Below are 22,822 nucleotides of genomic sequence, written 5' to 3' on the forward strand. Positions count from 1 at the left end.
TCCCCCTCCTCCTTACTACTCCTGTCTTCTCCCCCTCCTCCTTACTCCCTCTCTCTTCTCCCCATCCTCCTTACCCCTCCTGTCTTCCCCATCCTCCTTACTCCTCCTGTCTTCCCCCCTCCTCCTTACTCCTCTTGTCTTCTCCCCCTCCTCCTTACTCCTCCTGTCTTCTCCCCCTCCTCCTTACTCCTCCTGTCTTCTCCCCCTCCTCCTTACTCCTCCTGTCTTCTCCCCATCCAGCTTACTCCTCCTGTCTTCCCCATCCTCCTTACCCCCCTGTCTTCTCCTGTCTTCTCCCCCTCCTCCTGTCTTCTCCCCCTCCTCCTTACTCCCCCTGTCTTCTCCCCATCCTCCTTACCCCTCCTGTCTTCCCCATCCTCATTACTCCTTCTGTCTTCCCCATCCTCCTTACTCCTCCTGTCTTCTCCCCCTCCTCCTTACTCCCCCTTTCTTCTCCCCATCCTCCATACTCCTCCTGTCTTCCCCATCTTCCTTACTCCTCCTGTCTTCTCCCCCTCCTCCTTACTCCTCCTGTCTTCCCCATCCTCCTTACTCCTCCTGTCTTCCGCATCCTCCTTACCCCCACTGTCTTCTCCTGTCTTCTCCCCCTCCTCCTTACTCCCCCTGTCTTCTCCCTTACTCCTCCTGTCTTCCCCATCCTCCTTACCCCTCCTGTCTTCTCCCCTTACTCCTCATGTCTTACTCCTCCTGTCTTCCCCATCCTCCTTACTCCTCCTTCTTCTTCCTCCCTCCTCCCTTCTCCCCATCCTCCTTACTCCTCCTGTCTTCTCCATCCTCCTTACCCCCCCTGTCTTCTCCTGTCTTCTCCCCCTCCTCCTTACTCCCCCTGTCTCTCCCCATCCTCCTTACTCCTCCTCTTCCCCATCCTCCTTACTCCTCCTGTCTTCTCCCCCTCCTCCTTACTCCTCCTTTCTTCTCCCCATCCTCCTTACTCCTCCTGTCTCCTCCTGTCTTCTCCCCCTCCTCCTTACTCCTCCTGTCTTCTCCCCCTCCTCCTTACTCCTCCTGTCTTCTCCCCATCCTCCTTACTCCTCCTGTCTTCTCCATCCTCCTTACCCCCCCTGTCTTCTCCCCCTCCTCCTTACTCCCCCTGTCTCTCCCCATCCTCCTTACCCCTCCTGTCTTCCCCATCCTCCTTACTCCTCCTCTTCCCCATCCTCCTTGTCTTCTCCCCCCTCCTTACCCCTCCTGTCTTCTCCCCCTCCTCCTTACTCCTCCTGTCTTCTCCCCCTCCTCCTTCCTCCTCCTGTCTTCTCCCCCTCCTCCTTACTCCTCCTGACTTCCCCCTCCTCCATACTCCTTCTGCCTTCTCCCACCTTCTCCCCCTCCTCCTTACTCCTCCTGTCTTCCCCCTCCCCCTTACTCCTCCTGCCATCTCTCCCTCCTGTCCTCCTTCAGCTTCTATCCTTTAACCCTCGCCTCACTAGTTAGTATAGTCTTGTCTTGTTGCTCCTTCCTTCCTTCCCTCTCTCTCTCTCTCTCTCTCTCTCTCTCTCTCTCTCTCTCTCTCTCTCTCTCTCTGTGCCTCCCTCCATATCCCATGGCCCTAATCTCACTACATAACCTGTATATCTCTCCACTCCTCTTCCCCTCCTCTTGCAACCTCTGTCTCTCCATCCCCTTCCTCCTATCTGTCTCCCTTGACCCTTACGTATATCACTATTGTATATGTCTGTCTCCCCCTCCTCCCCTGTATTCTACTCCTCCAGGTAGTCTGCTGTTCTGCCCCTCTCCCTCTCTCTCTCCAGCCTTCTGTCTCTCTCTCTCCCTGTCTCCCCTTATCTCACAATGTACCCATGTATCTCCCCTCTCCTCCTCCCCTGTATTCCCCTCCACCAGGTACGTCTGCTCTACTGTTCCCAGGAGGAGGCTGAGCTGGTGTTTAAAGCAGCCTGGGCCGCGGGTCAGGCTGGACCCTCTCACATGTGGTTCGCTGTGGGGCCAGCCCTGTCCGGCCTTGGCATGGAGGGTCTCCCCAGGGCCCTGTTCGCCGTGCGTCCGCAGGGCTGGAAGGACAAGCCCCGCATGAGGATCGCCCGGGGCGTGTCCATACTGACCCATGGGGCGGTGGCACTGCGCCGCGACTATGGGGCCTCCGGAGGGCCAAACTTTGTCACCAACTGCATGACGGAATCCAATCAAACACACAGGGTGCGGGGCAGGATGAGGTGAGGGGGGAGGAGGGATGGATGGAGAGAGGAAAAGGGGGAGCATGGGAGGTGGTTGGGGTGAGGGTGAAGAGGACAAGCCCTGCGTAGGGCAGCATGTAGCCTAGTGGTTAAGAGCATTGGGCCAATAACCAAAAGCTTGCAGGATCAAATCCCCAAGCCAACTAGGGGAAAAATATGTGCCCTTGAAAATGGCACTTTAACCTAATTGCTCCTGTAAATCACTCTTTTTTTAAAGGGGATTAGGTATGCAAATAGAAGATACAGCCAAATGGAGAAGATAAAGAACAGGAAAAGCAACCGATGACAGATAGCACCTTACGTACTCTCTGATGATCTATTGTCATAGATCTAAATACACTGGGATGACATGATGACGCAACGGTCATAAAAACTGTCTTGTCTTATTAACAAAATACGTTGAGATTGCGCAAGGCCCTCGGGGACACAGGTGTGTCACTTCAAAGATCCACACTGACCACTCTGATGTTTGGTAATGTCTGACAAATTGTGGTCTGGCAGTAATATATATATATATACAGTTGAAGTCAGAAGTGTACAAACATTTAGGTTGGAGTCATTAAAACTCATTTTTCAACCACTCCACAAATTTCTGGTTAACAAATAATAGTTTTTGCAAGTCGGATAGGACATCTACTTTCTGCATGACAAAAGTAATGTTTCCAACAATTGTTTACAGACAGATTATTTCACTTATAATTCACTGTATCACAATTCCAGTGGGTCAGAAGTTTACATACACTAAGTTGACTGTGCCTTTAAACAGCTTGGAAAATTCCAAATTCCAAATTCCATGGCTTTAGAAGTTCTGATAGGCTAATTGACATCATTTGAGTCAATTGGAGGTGTACCTGTGGATGCATTTCAAGGCCTACCTTCAAATTCAGTGCCTCTTTGCTTGACATCATGGGAAAATCCAAAGAAATCTGCCAAGACCTCAGAAAATAAATTGTAGACCTCCACAAGTCTGGTTCATCCTTGGGAGCAATTTCCAAATGCCTGAAGGTGCCACGTTCATTTGTACAAACAATAGTATGCAAGTTTAAACACCATGGGACCACGCAGCCATCATACCGCTCAGGAAGGAGACGTGTTCTGTCTCCTAGAGATGAACAACAGCAAAGGACAACAGCAAAGGACCTTGTGAAGATGCTGGAGGAAACAGGTACAAAATTATCTAAACCCACAGTAAAACAAGTCCTATATCGACATAACCTGAAAGGTCGCTCAGCAAGGATAAGCCGCTGCTCAAAAGACAGACTATGGTTTGCAACTGCACATGGGGACAAAGATCGTACTGGAGAAATGTCCTCTGGTCTGATGAAACAAAAATAGAACAGTTTGGCCATATTGACCATCGTTGTGTTTGGAGGAAAAAGGAGGACACTTGCAAGCTGAAGAACACCATCCCAACTGTTGTGGGGGTGCTTTGCTGCAGGAGGGGCTGGTGCACTTCACAAAATAGATGGCTTCATGAAGAAGGAAATGATGTGTTATGTGTTATTATTTAGCTTGGTTGCAGATGGGTCTTCCAAATGGACAATGACCCCAAGCATACTTCTAAAGTTGTGGCAAAATGGCTTAAGGACAACAAAGTCAAGGTATTGGAGTGGCCATCACAAAGCCCTGACCTCAATCCTACACAAAATGTGTGGGCAGAACTGAAAAAGCGTGCGCGAGCAAGGAGGCCTACAAACCTGACTCAGTTACACCAGCTCTGTCAGGAGGAATGGGCCAAAATTCCCCCAACGTATTGTGGAAAGCTTGTGAAAGGCTACCCGAAACGTTTGACCCAAGTTAAACAATTTAAAGGCAATGCTGCCAAATACTAATTGAGTGTATGTAAACTTCTGACAGACTGGGAATGTGATGGAAAAAATAAAAGCTGAAATAAATCATTCTCTCTACTATTATTCTGACATTTCACATTCTTAAAATATAGTGGTGATCCTAACTGACCTAAGACAGGGAATTTTTACTAGGATTAAATGTCAGGAATTGTGAAAAACTGAGTTTAAATGTATTTGGCTAAGGAGTATGTAAACTTCTGACTTCAACTGTATATATGTATGCATACAGTATCTAAGCATACCTCTTGAACTGTCTGTATCCTTCTGAATGGGGTTTTCTTTAAGAAACTAAGTATGCTTCTATGCATCTTTGCTTAAATTGAAAGGAATGTGAGGGTTATTCAGTACATTTAGTAATTGCTTGCTTTTCTAAAGTCTATCAACCTTGCCAGCAGGCGTGCCAGCCAAGATAGTTAGGTAAGCTAGCTTAACTTGATGAACAGCCTGAAATGGCTTATTGGGAGCTAGTTATGAGATTGGGAACCTATCTGGGCTAAAGCCAACTTCATAAAATGTTTAGGTGGCTAGTAGAATTACAGAGAAAAAACAAACATTTTGAACTTTCATATTTTTTTTAAGATGCGAAATCAGTTAATCTGTGGCCCAGAAGTCTCACTCACTGCACCGTCTGACTCTCTTTCTCACTCCCCCTCACCCCGCCCCCTGTCTCCCAATGTCAGGTATTTCAGCAACATCACGTTGGGTGGCAGAGACTACTCTTTCGACAGTGACGGTTACCTGGCCAACCCCGTCCTAGAAGTCATCTCCTATACACCTGGAAAAGGCTGGGAGGATGTAAGGACCTTACATCACTTCTATTGTTGTGACTGTGACAGGCATCACTTCCTGTTGTTGTGCAGTGACAGGCATCACTTCCTGTTGTTGTGACTGTGACAGGCATCACTTCTTGTTGTTGTGCAGTGGCAGGCATGGCTCCATTTAGGGCCATTTGGTTGCAGATTTGCAGATATTATCTTTTCAATTTCCTGTTGTTTTGCTGTCCAGGTGATTAGTACAACAGAAAATAATTTAGAGTGTCTTGAACTGGCCAAACCTTGTCAACAAGCACAATATAAACTTAACAGCAAGCAAGGGCAGGTCACAGAGGTTTGTGTTCATGTAAAGTTCACTGTGGTTATCCGTGCCTGAGGTGGGCACGAGACTGACCGCTGATCGTTTGGCCTCTTTCTTTCTTCCTGCTGCGTGTGTTGACTTTCTCTTGTCTCTTTGAGTTTTAGCATCTCCTCGCTGACGTTCAATATAGCCAACACGCACGCGCATACGCACACACACACACACAAACACACACACGTTATCCATGGTTGTTATTTTCTTCTAGTTTCAGTTTTCTCTGCTTCCTATGTCTGAGCTTCTCCTCTCGACAGCTGAACTTCTCCCTTTATTCTCAAACAATGACATCCGATTTCTCCATAAGCACTGTACAATCTCCATACACTAGTTGTCAGTCAGTCTCCATTTATATCTGTTTGTGTCCTGGTATGCTGCAGTGTGCTTGGATGATGGTCTTTGGTTGGTAAAAACTTCAAACACAGGCTTTACAGTAGGAGCTGATCTGGTCTGGTTGTTGGAGTCTCATTTAAAGTCTCATTTAAATGGCAGCTGATCCCAGCTCCTGGAGACTGTGTCTGTCTGTCTGTCTGTCTGTCTGTCTGTCTGTCTGTCTGTCTGGTGCTGCTTGCCTCAGTGCCTGCTAATAAACAAGTATGTTCAGTAGGTAATTAGTGTGAGTGTGTTGCACACCTCCATCTATATTAGAGGTGTTAGCCATGACAGGATTCCATAGGTACATCTAGCCTCAACCTATATTAGAGGTGTTAGCCATGACAGGATTCCATAGGTACATCTAGCCTCAACCTATATTAGAGGTGTTAACCATGACAGGATTCCATAGGTACATCTAGCCTCAACCTATATTAGAGGTGTTAGCCATGGCAGGTTTCCATAGGTACATCTAGCCTCAACCTATATTAGAGGTGTTAGCCATGACAGGATTCCATAGGTACATCTAGCCTCAACCTATATTAGAGGTGTTAGCCATGGCAGGTTTCCATAGGTACATCTAGCCTCAACCTATATTAGAGGTGTTAGCCATGACAGGATTCCATAGGTACATCTAGCCTCAACCTATATTAGAGGTGTTAGCCATGACAGGATTCCATAGGTACATCTAGCCTCAACCTATATTAGAGGTGTTAGCCATGACAGGATTCCATAGGTACATCTAGCCTCAACCTATATTAGAGGTGTTAACCATGACAGGATTCCATAGGTACATCTAGCCTCAACCTATATTAGTGGTGTTAACCATGACATGTTTCCATAGGTACATCAAGCTTCCTGCTGCTCAGCAGACAGGAGCTAAGTAACAATGTAGTCTACATGTAGTGATGCAAACCTACATCTGTCCTACAGCCTCTCTGTTCTCCTCCCTGGTTGGTTGGATGGCTGATTGGTTGGTAGGTTGGGCTCGTTTAAAGGGCAGACAACAGCGTGTTGAGCCGTGGCCTGTGTGTGATGTTAGAAGGAAAACACCTGAGCAGGACGTGAGAGAACATAAAAGACAACTAGCCTGACATGACACCTACTGCTTTGCCTCATTAGCATCTGGCTCCTGGAGCTAGCGTAGCTGCGCCGTGCCGTGGGGTGTGTGTGTGTGTGTTTGTGTGTATGCGTAGCCCGCTACATCGCTACTGACATGTCATGCATATTTTATGAAGCTGTGTTTTGTTCAGAAACCCATAATACCAGCCCCTGTCACCTGTTGGAGATGTGCTGTTTTCTGTTTAATACTGCAGGGTTTTACCACTGTCACTATCAGTGAGGAGGGAGACGCTCAGAATGCTCTTCGTAAAACACACACACACACACACACACAGTGGTGGATCTCAACCTCCTGCTGATTGTAACAGTCCACCAGAGTCCAGTTTCAGCGTGTTGTAACATGCTGACTTCTGCCATTTCCTTTGAAACCCTTTCAATTAGGAGCTCTGCACTGCCCCTCAGTCTTAGAGCAAACCCAGGAGAAGACACACACATACACACACAGAGACACAAACACATACACACACACAGACAGCTCCACATACACACACACATATTCCTATATTCCTACATACTGTATACATACACAATTATAGTACGCACACACACCACACACACACACACACACCACACATACACATATACACACACACACCACTCACACACACACATACACACCCGCATATTCCTAAAAACACATACACACACAAAGCGGATAAGACACCTCTATATGCCTATTCTGCACATCCACGCTGTTGGCTCTCACTGAATATTTAATGTTCTCTTTACAATAACTGCACCATTACCTAGCACACGGGAGGGGAGCACCCAGCTCTGGCTTAGAACACAGAAACACTGCAGAACACTGCTAAACATTACCTAGCACCCGGGAGGGGAGCACCCAGCTCTGGCTTAGAACACAGAAACACTGCAGAACACTGCTAAACATTACCTAGCACCCGGGAGGGGATCACCCAGCTCTGGCTTAGAACACAGAAACACTGCAGAACACTGCTAAACATTACCCAGCACTAACACTGCTCTCCTGTCCTCTGTAGGAGCAACACTGCTAAACATTACCCAGCACTAACACTGCTCTCCTGTCCTCTGTAGGAGCAACACTGCTAAACATTACCCAGCACTAACACTGCTCTCCTGTCCTCTGTAGGAGCAACACTGCTAAACATTACCCGGCACTAACACTGCTCTCCTGTCCTCTGTGGGAGCAACACTGCTAAACATTACCCAGCACTAACACTGCTCTCCTGTCCTCTGTAGGAGCAACACTGCTAAACATTACCCAGCACTAACACTGCTCTCCTGTCCTCTGTAGGAGCAACACTGCTAAACATTACCCAGCACTAACACTGCTCTCCTGTCCTCTGTGGGAGCAACACTGCTAAACATTACTCAGCACTAACACTGCTCTCCTGTCCTCTGTAGGAGCAACACTGCTAAACATTACCCAGCACTAACACTGCTCTCCTGTCCTCTGTAGGAGCAACACTGCTAAACATTACTCAGCACTAACACTGCTCTCCTGTCCTCTGTAGGAGCAACACTGCTAGGCTAGCACAGCAGCATTCACTATGGTACTGAAAGTTGTTCAACATTATCAACAAACCAAAAAGCGCTGACACAGCTTGTTTCTACTAAAGAAACACTGCACAAGGGGTTTTGAACGTTGCTGATTATGGTTGAGCCCTTTTTTCCTTCAGAATCATATTTTATTTTAGACATGTTTTCTTTATGTACACCTTCACGGAACAGTTTTTCTTGGGAGCGTATAGGTTTTGTGGACATTTAATTGTTTTCTCCTATTGAACTCAACCTTAATCTTTATATATCTGTCCTGCAGCTGATCTAGTGGCTGGTTTATGTAGTTAAAGTTATTCAGTCAGAACATCAGCTTGGTACACTATATTCAATCCCAGGCTACAGTACTCCTTTTCCAGATCACTGCACTCAATAGTGGCAAGACAAAGACTTTAGATCTGTTGAAAGACCTCAGTCTGAAGGGGAACACTGTTGTTCAGTTCTAGTGTGAGGTCTTCTTTATGTGTCTCTCGTTGCTTAAATTGGAATAACTCTTTATGGCAGTGTGTGGATTACCGCTATCTCAATACCCCTGGTTTGGTTGGTGGTTGGTGGTTGGTGTGTGTGTGTGTGTGTGTGTGTGTGTGTGTGTGTGTGTGTGTGTGTGTGTGTGTGTGTGTGTGTGTGTGTGTGTGTGTGTGAGTGTGTGTGTTTGCGTTTGAGAGAATCCTGGGTCTGAATGTTCTCTTCCTGTCCGTTGACTGTAGGTTTCGTCTGAGGGGGATGTGGTTGAAACGCTGTCAGACCTGTTGTTTCTTTACTCACTGGTTCACATATAGTACAATATAATATAATAATCTGGATGGCACTCTCACTGGTTCACATATAGTACAGTACAATATAATAAACTGGATGGCATTCTCACTGGTTCACATATAGTACAGTACAATATAATAAACTGGATGGCATTCTCACTGGTTCACATATAGTACAGTACAATATAATAAACTGGATGGCATTCTCACTGGTTCACATATAGTACAGTACAATATAATAAACTGGATGGCACTCTCACTGGTTCACATATAGTACAGTACAATATAATAAACTGGATGGCATTCTCACTGGTTCACATATAATACAGTACAATATAATAAACTGGATGGCATTCTCACTGGTTCACATATAGTACAGTACAATATAATAAACTGGATGGCACTCTCACTGGTTCACATATAGTACAGTACAATATAATAAACTGGATGGCATTCTCACTGGTTCACATATAGTACAGTACAATATAATAAACTGGATGGCATTCTCACTGGTTCACATATAGTACAGTACAATATAATAAACTGGATGGCATTCTCACTGGTTCACATATAGTACAGTACAATATAATAAACTGGATGGCACTCTCACTGGTTCACATATAGTACAGTACAATATAATGAACTGGATGGCATTCTCACTGGTTCACATATAGTACAGTACAATATAATAAACTGGATGGCACTCTCACTGGTTCACATATAGTACAGTACAATATAATAAACTGGATGGCACTCTCACTGGTTCACATATAGTACAGTACAATATAATAAACTGGATGGCATTCTCACTGGTTCACATATAGTACAGTACAATATAATAAACTGGATGGCATTCTCACTGGTTCACATATAGTACAGTACAATATAATAAACTGGATGGCATTCTAACTGGTTCACATATAGTACAGTACAATATAATAAACTGGATGGCACTCTCACTGGTTCACATATAGTACAGTACAATATAATAAACTGGATGGCATTCTCACTGGTTCACATATAGTACAGTACAATATAATAAACTGGATGGCACTCTCACTGGTTCACATATAGTACAGTACAATATAATAAACTGGATGGCATTCTCACTGGTTCACATATAGTACAGTACAATATAATGAACTGGATGGCATTCTCACTGGTTCACATATAGTACAGTACAATATAATAAACTGGATGGCATTCTCACTGGTTCACATATAGTACAGTACAATATAATAAACTGGATGGCACTCTCACTGGTTCACATATAGTACAGTACAATATAATAAACTGGATGGCACTCTCACTGGCGATTTTAGCATGTAAATCTTGGTGGGGGGGGGGGGGGGGGGATGTAATGTGGGATGTATGCCAGCAAAGCCACTACACAACACAACACTGAACAATACATGAATTGCACTATAACGGTGACAAATGATGCCCACAAACTGTTAGGGCCTACATAAAGCTGTCCCAACATCTTACCACTTTTACACCTGGCAATCGGCGGAGCCTTGTCTGGCAGCAAAACAGTTTATTCAGCCTCATTTACTGCCTTTAAAAAAAATATTGCTGATATGGCTGACTTGCTTAAACAAAGGTGGTTTCTACTGACAATTAAGATGTACAGTACAAACTATGGCATAAGCCGACGACAAGCAGATAAGAGGCAATGCGTAATTTCGATTATGACATTAATGAGCGAGCTAGGACGGACGTAGTCAATATAACTATTTGTTCAGCACTTTTGAAATGAACAGCATCAGAATTCAGAACATGGGCCGTTCTTACAGCGTTCTCCCTGTACACCAAGTCAGAACCGTAGGATAGCTCTTACAATATTCAATGATTATATTTCTCAAAAACAGGTTATAGGCTAGATATGCACCACCAAGTCAAAACAGTAGGTGAAATTAATAGGTAAAAATAGACCAAATTATTAGGGTGAGGCACATGGACTAGTAACAACTTACTACACAACATACACTTAGTATTACTTTCTTAGCTACAGTGTACATATCTCCCTGGCATATTACATCATTTAAGCAGCAGTATACAATACATTTTTGGATTCACCTTGCTGTGCTGTGTTCACTTGAACAGGAAGGTCGTTGCCCAACGTGGGCAAATTTTGTCATCAACATATGTCATCAAAGTCTGTCATTCGCTGGATGCTTTCAAAACAACTGGGAACTGGAAGAAAGGATTTTCCAGTAGATTGTCAACGTGATTCATGATGATAACTGCTACCTAAGATTTTGAAAGTATGATGTTGACATGATCAGTCCAATCAAAGCTACGGTAGATATAATGTGATTTGACGTCATTTTATCTGTGGCCAATGACCCTGAGCCTTCTTGGATGGGCACTTCTAATGTAACTCTATGGCAGCACCCAGGGGGCTAGAATTTTCTAGCTCTAGACATGGCGGTGACTTAGTGTTCCTATGAGTGACAGAACACTGAGCCAACCACGGCACAACGCTCCGTATTTTCTGCTGGCTTGCCCCACCACCACAGAAAGCACTAAGCTAGGCTGAAACACCTGCATTTTGAAGCTGACTTACTGAAGAAAACATAATGCGGCTTTATTAACTCAATAATATATATATTTTTTTTTACATTGTTTGCAAACTGATATGTGACACGTATTAATGCCATTTCAAACAGGAAAGCTGTGACTGATGTGACAGGGGTTGGTTGATGGGAGTGTGTTTGTGTGTGTCCTGTCTAACCCACTCCCTTCTCTTTCCCAGGTAGGGATGTGGGAAAATGGTAAGTTGGATTTGGTTTATCCAGCGTGGTCGCGTTACGGTCCATTCCTCCAACCGCCTGATGGCGCCCAGCACCTGCGCGTGGTCACTCTGGAGGAACGTCCGTTTGTCATCGTGGAGCTGGCTGACGCCGCCTCCAACACCTGCATCAGAGACTCTGTACCCTGCCGACGACCCCTCAACGCCAGGTCAGAAGGCAGGGGTGATGGGTCAAATTAGACAATTATGTTATACATTCCTTACCCACTTCATCAGGGGACTGTCCAGGGTCTTGGAGGACACAGTAAAATACGGATCATCCCCTAGTGACACACATACAGTACAGTGGCAACAAGACCCCCCTGGAGCCAAACACATCAGCAAAATGGAACTGTCGTTTTTCACAGATCGACCTTCATAATATCATGTGTCTCCAGTGTAATGATCACGTGGTGTCAACATATGACATAATCACTTTCATGGTGTATTGAACACAAACAAATCACATGTTAACCCTCCACTCTCCACATTACCTCTCATCCTTCTCGATCGTGTAGTGGTGAGTGTGGGTTATATGTGATTCAGTTGAAGATATATGGGGGTTGAATTGGACACGAACACAATAGAGCTGCAGTAGAGGTCCACGCATCACGGTTCACCACCTCTAGGAAGGATGAGAACAATTATCATGTGGCAGCACAATTTGACTCTCACTTAAAGGCATAATCCATAACTGTGATTTCCTGTATGGAGTGTGACCCTGACTGAGGAAGAGATACATTCTTTGTCTTAAATATAACAACATCTTTTAAATGTTATATATATTCTCTCTCTCTAACTCTCTCTCTCACTCTCTCAATTTCATTCATTCACTCACTCACTCACTCACTCACTCACTCACTCACTCACTCCCCCCTCTCTCTCTCTCTCTCCTGCGCCTCGTCTCCCTCTTCCTTCCTTCCTCCAGTATTCCAGTCCAGGATCCCCCAAAGAAACAGTGCTGTAAGGGCTTCTGCATCGACATCCTCAAACGATTGGCCAAAATCGTGGGTTTCACCTATGACCTCTACCTGGTGACCAATGGAAAGCACGGGAAGAAGATTGATGGAGTGTGGAACGGCATGATTGGAGAGGTCAGTAAAACGTGAATGATTGATTAGACATTGATTAGACATTGGTAGGCTACAGTATGTAGTTCTTCTTGACCATAATAGTTGTTGGGAAAAGGTCAAAGCTACTTTCCACAGCAGCTGTCGCCAGAGAGGAGAGGAGCACTGAGACAGCTGTCGTCAGAGAGGAGAGGAGCACTGAGACAGCTGTCGCCAGAGAGGAGAGGAGCACTGAGACAGCTGTCGTCAGAGAGGAGAGGAGCACTGAGACAGCTGTCGTCAGAGAGGAGAGGAGCACTGAGACAGCTGTCGCCAGAGAGGAGACGAGCACTGAGACAGCTGTCGTCAGAGAGGAGAGGAGCACTGAGACAGCTGTCGCCAGAGAGGAGAGGAGCACTGAGACAGCTGTCGCTAGAGAGGAGAGGAGCACTGAGACAGCTGTCGCCAGAGAGGAGAGGAGCACTGAGACAGCTGTCGCCAGAGAGGAGAGGAGCACTGAGACAGCTGTCGCCAGAGAGGAGAGGAGCACTGAGACAGCTGTCGTCAGAGAGGAGAGGAGCACTGAGACAGCTGTCGTCAGAGAGGAGAGGAGCACTGAGACAGCTGTCGCCAGAGAGGAGAGGAGCACTGAGACAGCTGTCGTCAGAGAGGAGAGGAGCACTGAGACAGCTGTCGCCAGAGAGGAGAGGAGCACTGAGACAGCTGTCGCTAGAGAGGAGAGGAGCACTGAGACAGCTGTCGCCAGAGAGGAGAGGAGCACTGAGACAGCTGTCGCCAGAGAGGAGAGGAGCACTGAGACAGCTGTCGCTAGAGAGGAGAGGAGCACTGAGACAGCTGTCGCCAGAGAGGAGAGGAGCAGCTGTCCGCAGAGAGGAGAGGAGCCCTGAGACAGCTGTCGTCAGAGAGGAGAGGAGCACTGAGACAGCTGTCGCCAGAGAGGAGAGGAGCACTGAGACAGCTGTCGCCAGAGAGGAGAGGAGCACTGAGACAGCTGTCGCTAGAGAGGAGAGGAGCACTGAGACAGCTGTCGCTAGAGAGGAGAGGAGCACTGTGACAGCTGTCGTCAGAGAGGAGAGGAGCACTGAGACAGCTGTCGTCAGAGAGGAGAGGAGCACTGAGACAGCTGTCGCCAGAGAGGAGAGGAGCACTGAGACAGCTGTCACTAGAGAGGAGAGGAGCACTGAGACAGCTGTCGCTAGAGAGGAGAGGAGCACTGAGACAGCTGTCGCTAGAGAGGAGAGGAGCACTGAGACAGCTGTCGCTAGAGAGGAGAGGAGCACTGAGACAGCTGTCGCTAGAGAGGAGAGGAGCACTGAGACAGCTGTCGCCAGAGGGGAGAGGAGCACTGAGACAGCTGTCGCTAGAGAGGAGAGGAGCACTGAGACAGCTGTCGCTAGAGAGGAGAGGAGCACTGAGACAGCTGTCGCCAGAGGGGAGAGGAGCACTGAGACAGCTGTCGCCAGAGGGGAGAGGAGCACTGAGACAGCTGTCGCCAGAGAGGAGAGGAGCAGCTGTCGCCAGAGAGGAGAGGAGCACTGAGCCAGCTGTCGCCAGAGAGGAGAGGAGCACTGAGACAGCTGTCGCCAGAGAGGAGAGGAGCACTGAGACAGCTGTCGCCAGAGAGGAGAGGAGCACTGAGACAGCTGTCGCCAGAGAGGAGAGGAGCACTGAGACAGCTGTCACCAGAGAGGAGATGAGCACTGAAACAGCTGTCGCCAGAGAGGAGAGGAGCACTGAGACAGCTGTCGCCAGAGAGGAGAGGAGCACTGAGACAGCTGTCGCCAGAGAGGAGAGGAGCACTGAGACTTGGCACACTGCATGCTACCATTACAAATAACATTTGATTGATTGGATGGCTGATGATTGATGTATTACAGTGAGGTCACATGACTGAGGCCCTCTGGTTCAGAGGTCATGATATATTGAAGTTAAGTACCTCGTAAGGTGGTTTTTCTTCCTGGTTGGAAGGTCAGGCTTGCTGTTTCTGTGTGTTTCACTGTTGTACGACTATAGCTCTGCATGAGAATGTACGTGTGTGTAGCACTGCGCATGTGTTTGTGTTGTTCCTCAGTGTGTGTGTAGGTTGCTGTAGCTTAACTTAGTGTGTGTGCATGTGTGTGTGTTGCTGTGTGTGTGTGTGTGTGTGTGTGTGTGTGTGTGTGTGTGTGTGTGTGTGTGTGTGTGTGTGTGTGTGTGTGTGTGTGTGTGTTTGTTGGCTGTGTATGTTCAAGCGTTCCCTGGCCTATGCTGCTGCCTCCGGGGCAACCAGTTAAACGCTGGGTGTCGCATCAGTCGCAGACAGAGTTATGGGCTCTTAACCACAGCAGTCACAGACAGAGTTATGGGCTCTTAACCACAGCAGTCACAGACATACATTGTTTAGTAGACACACACACACACACACACACACACACACACACACACACACATACAGGCACGCACTTACCCACAATTACATTTTATTCATTTTGCAGGCGCTCTTACCCAGAGTGATTTAGTGACACACAGAACACACTGAAGCACGGATGCACGCACGCAACATTGACAAGCATGTGCACACACAAACATACAAACAATGTTTTTTCTCTTTGTCTTCGCCCTTTGTCTTCCTCATAGACACAGACTGACACATGGTCACAGTCACAGACACCCCCTGGGTATTACAGCTCTTTTTCTGGCAGGCCCTCTGAGAGCTAAACAGGGGGCTGTTGTTTCTGGAACGTGTCCTGCACACACACACACACACACACACACACACACACACACAAACACATACACACACGCATACCGGCACACACACACACATACACACACACACACACACATACCAGCACATGCACATGCACATACACACACACACATACACACACACACACACTGTGAGCGAGTGGGACAGGGGGGTGATTTTTGGTGGAAGTGTCCCGCTGCACCTCCTCAGGTCCCACGGGGAACGCTGGTACATCCTGGTTGTCATGGTAGCAGAAACAATCTCACTCCCTACTCTACTTCTTCTTTATCTGTCATCTTTATGACTTGAACCAGGGCCAATGGTGTCTGTCCACCTATATTCACATGCAAATGGTGAAGTGTGTTTTATTTTCTCAGACTAATTTCTGTCTTTTGATCAGATGTTTCAAAGCCTGCCGTTCTTTGATCAGGTAGCTAATCCAGAGACTTGAAGAGGGGAGTGTGTGTTGCATTGCTCGCTCCCCCTTTTCTGCTGATAAACTCTGAAATGAGAAGGTGCTGTGTCTAAGGCAGATTAACATTTCACTTATTCAATCAGCCGACACAGCAGTTTTTGGGCTAACTCACTTTGTGTGATGAAGAGATGCGTAGCAGGGGACACGTGGCTGGTGTTTACACTGTGTTGTAGCCCATTCAGCAGATTACATAAGGTGCTAACCCATATCTAGGGTCAGACAGGTTAAAGGTCAGGGATCATCAACTATATTCAGCCTCAGGTTGATTTGTTCTTGAGCGGATGGTCGGGGGGTAGTAACAGAATTACAAATCATTTGTTGACTTGGGGGACCAAATAAAACCACACGCGGACCAAATTCGGGATGCGGGCCGCGAGTTTGGGAACCCTGTTATAGGTGTATGGACGAGGCGAAAGGGGATAGGCGTTGTTTTTATACCTGTGTTATAATAATGTGTTATAAGGCCAGTGTACCCCTCTATCTCTCTGAATGTAGTTTATCCTATAATAATGTGTTATGAGACCAGTGTACCCCTCTATCTCTCTGAATGTAGTTTATCCTATAATAAATAATGTGTTATGAGACCAGTGTACTCCTCTATCTCTCTGACTGTAGTTTATCCTATAATAATGTGTTATAAGGCCAGTGTACCCCTCTATCTCTCTGAATGTAGTTTATCCTATAATAATGTGTTATGTGGCCAGTGTACTCCTCTATCTGTCTGAATGTAGTTTATCCTATAATAATGTGTTATGAGGCCTGTGTACCCCTCTATCTCTCTGAATGTAGTTTATCCTATAATAATGTGTTATGAGGCCTGTGTACCCCTCTATCTCTCTGAATGTAGTTTCTCCTATAATAATGTGTTATGTGGCCAGTGTACTCCTCTATCTGTCTGAATGTAGTTTATCCTATAGTAATGTGTTATGTGACCAGTGTACCCCTCTATCTCTCTGAATGTAGTTTATCCTATAATAATGTGTTATGAGGCCTGTGTACTCCTCTATCTCTCTGACTGTAGTTTATCCTATAATAATGTGTTATAAGTCCAGTGTACCCCTCTATCTCTCTGAATGTAGTTTATCCTATAATAATGTGTTATGAGGCCAGTGTACTCCTCTATCTGTCTGAATGTAGTTTATCCTATAATAATGTGTTATGTGGCCAGTGTACTCCTCTATCTCTCTGAATGTAGTTTATCCTATAATAATGTGTTATGTGGCCAGTGTACCCCTCTATCTCTCTGAATGTAGTTTATCCTATAATAATGTGTTATGTGGCAGTGTACCCCTCTATCTCTCTGAATGTAGTTTATCCTATAATAATGTGTTATGAGGCCTGTGTACCCCTCTATCTCTCTGAATGTAGTTTATCCTATAATAATGTGTTATGAGGCCTGTGTACCCCTCTATCTCTCTGAATGTAGTTTATCCTATAATAATGTGTTATGTGGCTGTGTACCCCTCTATCTCTCTGAATGTAGTTTATCCTATAATAATGTGTTATGAGGCCTGTGTACCCCTCTATCTCTCTGAGTGTAGTTTATCCTATAATAATGTGTTATGAGGCCTGTGTACCCCTCTATCTCTCTGAATGTAGTTTATCCTATAATAATGTGTTATAAGGCCAGTGTACCCCTCTATCTCTCTGAATGTAGTTTATCCTATAATAATGTGTTATGTGGCCAGTGTACTCCTCTATCTCTCTGAATGTAGTTTATATAATAATGTGTTATAAGGCCAGTGTACCCCTCTATCTCTCTGAATGTAGTTTATCCTATAATAATGTGTTATAAGGCCAGTGTACCCCTCTATCTCTCTGAATGTAGTTTATCCTATAATAATGTGTTATAAGGCCAGTGTACTCCTCTATCTGTCTGAATGTAGTTTATCCTGTAATAATGTGTTATGTGGCCAGTGTACTCCTCTATCTCTCTGAATGTAGTTTATCCTATAATAGTGTGTTATGTGGCCAGTGTACTCCTCTATCTCTCTGAATGTAGTTTATATAATAATGTGTTATAAGGCCAGTGTACCCCTCTATCTCTCTGAATGTAGTTTATCCTATAATAATGTGTTATAAGGCCAGTGTACTCCTCTATCTCTCTGACTGTAGTTTATCCTATAATAATGTGTTATAAGGCCTGTGTACCCCTCTATCTCTCTGAATGTAGTTTATCCTATAATAATGTGTTATGAGGTCTGTGTACCCCTCTATCTCTCTGAATGTAGTTTTTCCTATAATAATGTGTTATAAGGCCTGTGTACTCCTCTATCTCTCTGAATGTAGTTTATCCTATAATAATGTGTTATGTGGCCAGTGTACCCCTCTATCTCTCTGAATGTAGTTTATCCTATAATAATGTGTTATAAGGCCTGTGTACTCCTCTATCTCTCTGAATGTAGTTTATCCTATAATAATGTGTTATGTGGCCAGTGTACTCCTCTATCTCTCTGACTGTAGTTTATCCTATAATAATGTCAAATCAAATCAAATTTTATTTGTCACATACACATGGTTAGCAGATGTTACTGCGAGTGTAGCGAAATGCTTGTGCTTCTAGTTCCGACAATGCAGTAATAACCAACAAGTAATCTAACTAACAATTCCAAAACTACTGTCTTATACACAGTGTAAGGGGATAAAGAATATGTACATAAGGATATATGAATGAGTGATGGTACAGAGCAGCATAGGCAAGATACAGTAGATGGTATCGAGTACAGTATATACATATGAGATGAGTATGTAAACAAAGTGGCATAGTTAAAACCTCTTAAGTCTACCCCCTCCTTTTTCGAACATTCTGTTAAAAATCGCGCAACTGTTCAGCGTCCTGCTACTCATGCCAGGAATATAGTATATGCATATGATTAGTATGTGTAGATAGAAAACACTCTGAAGTTTCTAAAACTGGTTAAATCACGGCTGTGACTATAACAGATCGTGTGTTTCATTGAAAAGCGCAAGAAAAACTGCTCTCTGAAAGCTAAAAATTATTTCCATGCGTCACTTTCATGGGTTGTTAAAAGGGCACAAAATTAATTATTGACCTGCATGCAATTCCTACAGATTCCACACGATGTCGCCATTGTCGTCATTTTCAAGGGAGTTTTTTCTTGGTAAATCCAACTAACTGGATTCCATTTCTTCCGGTCTCCACCAGGATGTTTTGAATGTGCACATTGGCAGCCATTGATTTGAAAACAAGGAGCTATTGAATATACATCGCCCTGTAATCATTTTGATAGATTATAAACGTTTACTAATACCTAAAGTTGGATTACAAAAGTATTTCGAAGTGTTTTGTGAAAGTTTATCATCAACTTTTTTAATTTAAAAAAATGATGCAGCGTTTAAAAACAATGTTTTTTTCTGAATGACACAGCTTCCATAGAAAGCTATTTTGGGTATATATGGACCGATTTAAACGAAAAAAAGACCCAATAGTGATGTTTATGGGGCATATAGGAGTGCCAAGAAAGAAGCTCGTCAAAGGTAATGAATGTTTTATATTTTATTTCTGCGTTTTGTGTAGCGCCGGCTAAGCTATATCTTTGTTTACATCGCATTTAGGCATTTTGGGGTGTTGCATGCTATCAGATAATAGCTTCTCATGCTTTCGCCGAAATGCATTTTAAAAATCTGTCTTGTTGGCTAGGTTCACAACGAGTGTAGCTTTAATTCAATACCCTGCATGTGAATTTTGATAAAGGTTTGAGTTTTAACGAGTACATTTAGCATTTAGCGTAGCGCATTTGCATTTCCAGGTGTCTACTTGAGACATCTGCGTCTCAAGTAGGAGCAAGAAGTTAAAGTGGCTAGTGATACATGTATTACATAAGGATACAGTCGATGATATAGAGTACAGTATATACGTATGCATATGAGATGAATAATGTAGGGTAAGTAACATTATATAAGGTAGCATTGTTTAAAGTGGCTAGTGATATATTTACATCATTTCCCATCAATTCCCATTATTAAAGTGGCTGGAGTTGAGTCAGTGTCAGTGTGTTGGCAGCAGCCACTCAATGTTAGTGGTGGCTGTTTAACAGTCTGATGGCCTTGAGATAGAAGCTGTTTTTCAGTCTCTCGGTCCCAGCTTTGATGCACCTGTACTGACCTCGCCTTCTGGATGATAGCGGGGTGAACAGGCAGTGGCTCGGGTGGTTGATGTCCTTGATGATATTTATGGCCTTCCTGTAACATCGGGTGGTGTAGGTGTCCTGGAGGGCAGGTAGTTTGCCCCCGGTGATGCGTTGTGCAGACCTCACTACCCTCTGGAGAGCCTTACGGTTGAGGGCGGAGCAGTTGCCGTACCAGGCGGTGATACAGCCCGCCAGGATGCTCTCGATTGTGCATCTGTAGAAGTTTGTGAGTGCTTTTGGTGACAAGCCGAATTTCTTCAGCCTCCTGAGGTTGAAGAGGCGCTGCTGCGCCTTCTTCACAATGCTGTCTGTGTGAGTGAACCAATTCAGTTTGTCTGTGATGTGTATGCCGAGGAACTTAAAACTTGCTACCCTCTCCACTACTGTTCCATCGATGTGGATAGGGGGGTGTTCCCTCTGCTGTTTCCTGAAGTCCACAATCATCTCCTTAGTTTTGTTGACGTTGAGTGTGAGGTTATTTTCCTGACACCACACTCCGAGGGCCCTCACCTCCTCCCTGTAGGCCGTCTCGTCGTTGTTGGTAATCAAGCCTACCACTGTTGTGTCGTCCGCAAACTTGATGATTGAGTTGGAGGCGTGCGTGGCCACGCAGTCGTGGGTGAACAGGGAGTACAGGAGAGGGCTCAGAACGCACCCTTGTGGGGCCCCAGTGTTGAGGATCAGCGGGGAGGAGATGTTGTTGCCTACCCTCACCACCTGGGGGCGGTAGGTGTAATGTGTTATAAGGCCTGTGTACCCCTCTATCTCTCTGAATGTAGTTTATCCTATAATAATGTGTTATAAGACCAGTGTACCCCTCTACCTCTCTGAATGTAGTTTATCCTCTAATAATGTGTTATGTGGCCAGTGTACCCCTCTATCTCTCTGACTGTAGTTTATCCTATAATAATGTGTTATAAGACCAGTGTACCCCTCTATCTCTCTGAATGTAGTTTATCCTCTAATAATGTGTTATGTGGCCAGTGTACCCCTCTATCTCTCTGACTGTAGTTTATCCTATAATAATGTGTTATAAGGCCAGTGTCCTCCTCTATCTCTCTGAATGTAGTTTCTCCTCCTGTCCATCAGGTGGTGGGACAGCGAGCAGATATGGCCATCGGATCCCTCACCATCAACGAGGAGAGGTCAGAGGTCGTGGACTTTTCCGTCCCCTTCGTGGAGACGGGCATCAGCGTCATGGTCTCCCGTAGCAACGGAACCGTCTCACCCTCTGCCTTCCTGGGTGAGTGAAGGAACTGATGACTGATGAGGTTGAAGTTATGAAATTCCCAATCCACATGACTCTCCACCCCCTCCCTATCTAGCTCTGACTTTGCTGATAGCTGCTTTATTGAGGAAAAGTGTACTTTCAATGACAGTGATGTGTGGTTGTCCCACCTAGCTATCTTGAGATGAATGCACTCACTAACTGTAAGTCACTCTGGATAAGACAGTCTGCTAAATGACTAAAATGTAAATTAACCTTATGCACAGATCTAGGATCAGCTTACCCTCTCCCAATTCAAAAGTGTTGTGTGGGGGTACAGGTACAGAGTCAGTGTGTGGGGGAACAGGTACAGAGTCAGTGTGTGGGGGTACCGGTATAGAGTCGGTGTGTGGGGGTACAGTTATAGAGTCGGTGTGTGGGGGTACAGGTATAGAGTCAGTGTGTGGGGGTACAGGTACAGAGTCAGTGTGTGGGGGTACAGGTATAGAGTCGGTGTGTGGGGGTACAGGTACAGAGTCAGTGTGTGGGGGTACAGGTACAGAGTCAGTGTGTGGGGGTACAGGTAGAGAGTCAGTGTGTGGGAGTACAGGTATAGAGTCAGTGTGTGGGGGTACAGGTTAGTTGAGGTAATATGTACATGTAGGTAGAGTTATTAATGTGTTCTAAAGATGTATAGGTTAGTTGAGGTAATATGTACATGTAGGTAGAGTTATTAAAGTGTTCTAAGGGGGTACAGGTTAGTTGAGGTAATATGTACATGTAGGTAGAGTTATTAATGTGTTCTAAAGATGTATAGGTTAGTTGAGGTAATATGTACATGTAGGTAGAGTTATTAAAGTGTTCTAAGGGGGTACAGGTTAGTTGAGGTAATATGTACATGTAGGTAGAGTTATTAATGTGTTCTAAAGATGTATAGGTTAGTTGAGGTAATATGTACATGTAGGTAGAGTTATTAAAGTGTTCTAAGGGGATACAGGTTAGTTGAGGTAATATGTACATGTAGGTAGAGTTATTAACCTTTATAGCGCAGGCGTTCCGCTAGCCGAACCCCTCGACAAAAAGCAGAAATATATATAAAATTAATCACTAACCTTTGATGATCTTCATCAGATGACACTCATAGGACATCATGTTACACAATACATGTATGTTTTGTTCGATAATGTGCATATTTATATCCAAAAATCTCAGTTTACATTGGCGCGTTACGTGCAGTAATGTTTTGATTCCAAAACGTCCGGTGATTTTGCAGAAATACTCATAATAAACATTGATAAATGATACAAGTGTTATTCACAGAATTATAGATAGACTTCTCCTTATTAATGCAACCGCTGTGTCAGATTTCAAAAAAACTTTACGGTAAAAGCATAATCTGAGATTGGCGCTCAGAGCCCAATTCA

General features: G+C 45.0%; 1 protein-coding gene across 1 annotated transcript in view; it reads left to right on the forward strand.

Annotated features, from left to right (window-relative positions):
- The window catches only part of LOC139406108 (glutamate receptor ionotropic, NMDA 2D-like), an 86,818-nt gene that overhangs the window by 19,898 nt on the left and 44,098 nt on the right, over nt 1-22,822 (forward strand). The window contains exons 4-8 of the mRNA XM_071148584.1: nt 1,861-2,189; nt 4,741-4,855; nt 11,732-11,937; nt 12,696-12,861; nt 21,281-21,434. Of these exons, the coding sequence (XP_071004685.1) occupies nt 1,861-2,189; nt 4,741-4,855; nt 11,732-11,937; nt 12,696-12,861; nt 21,281-21,434 (970 nt within the window). The remainder of the gene's footprint in view (nt 1-1,860; nt 2,190-4,740; nt 4,856-11,731; nt 11,938-12,695; nt 12,862-21,280; nt 21,435-22,822) is intronic.

The sequence above is a fragment of the Oncorhynchus clarkii genome, chromosome 3, assembly GCF_045791955.1.
Source record: "Oncorhynchus clarkii lewisi isolate Uvic-CL-2024 chromosome 3, UVic_Ocla_1.0, whole genome shotgun sequence".
In the NCBI taxonomy this organism is placed as follows: domain Eukaryota; kingdom Metazoa; phylum Chordata; class Actinopteri; order Salmoniformes; family Salmonidae; genus Oncorhynchus; species Oncorhynchus clarkii.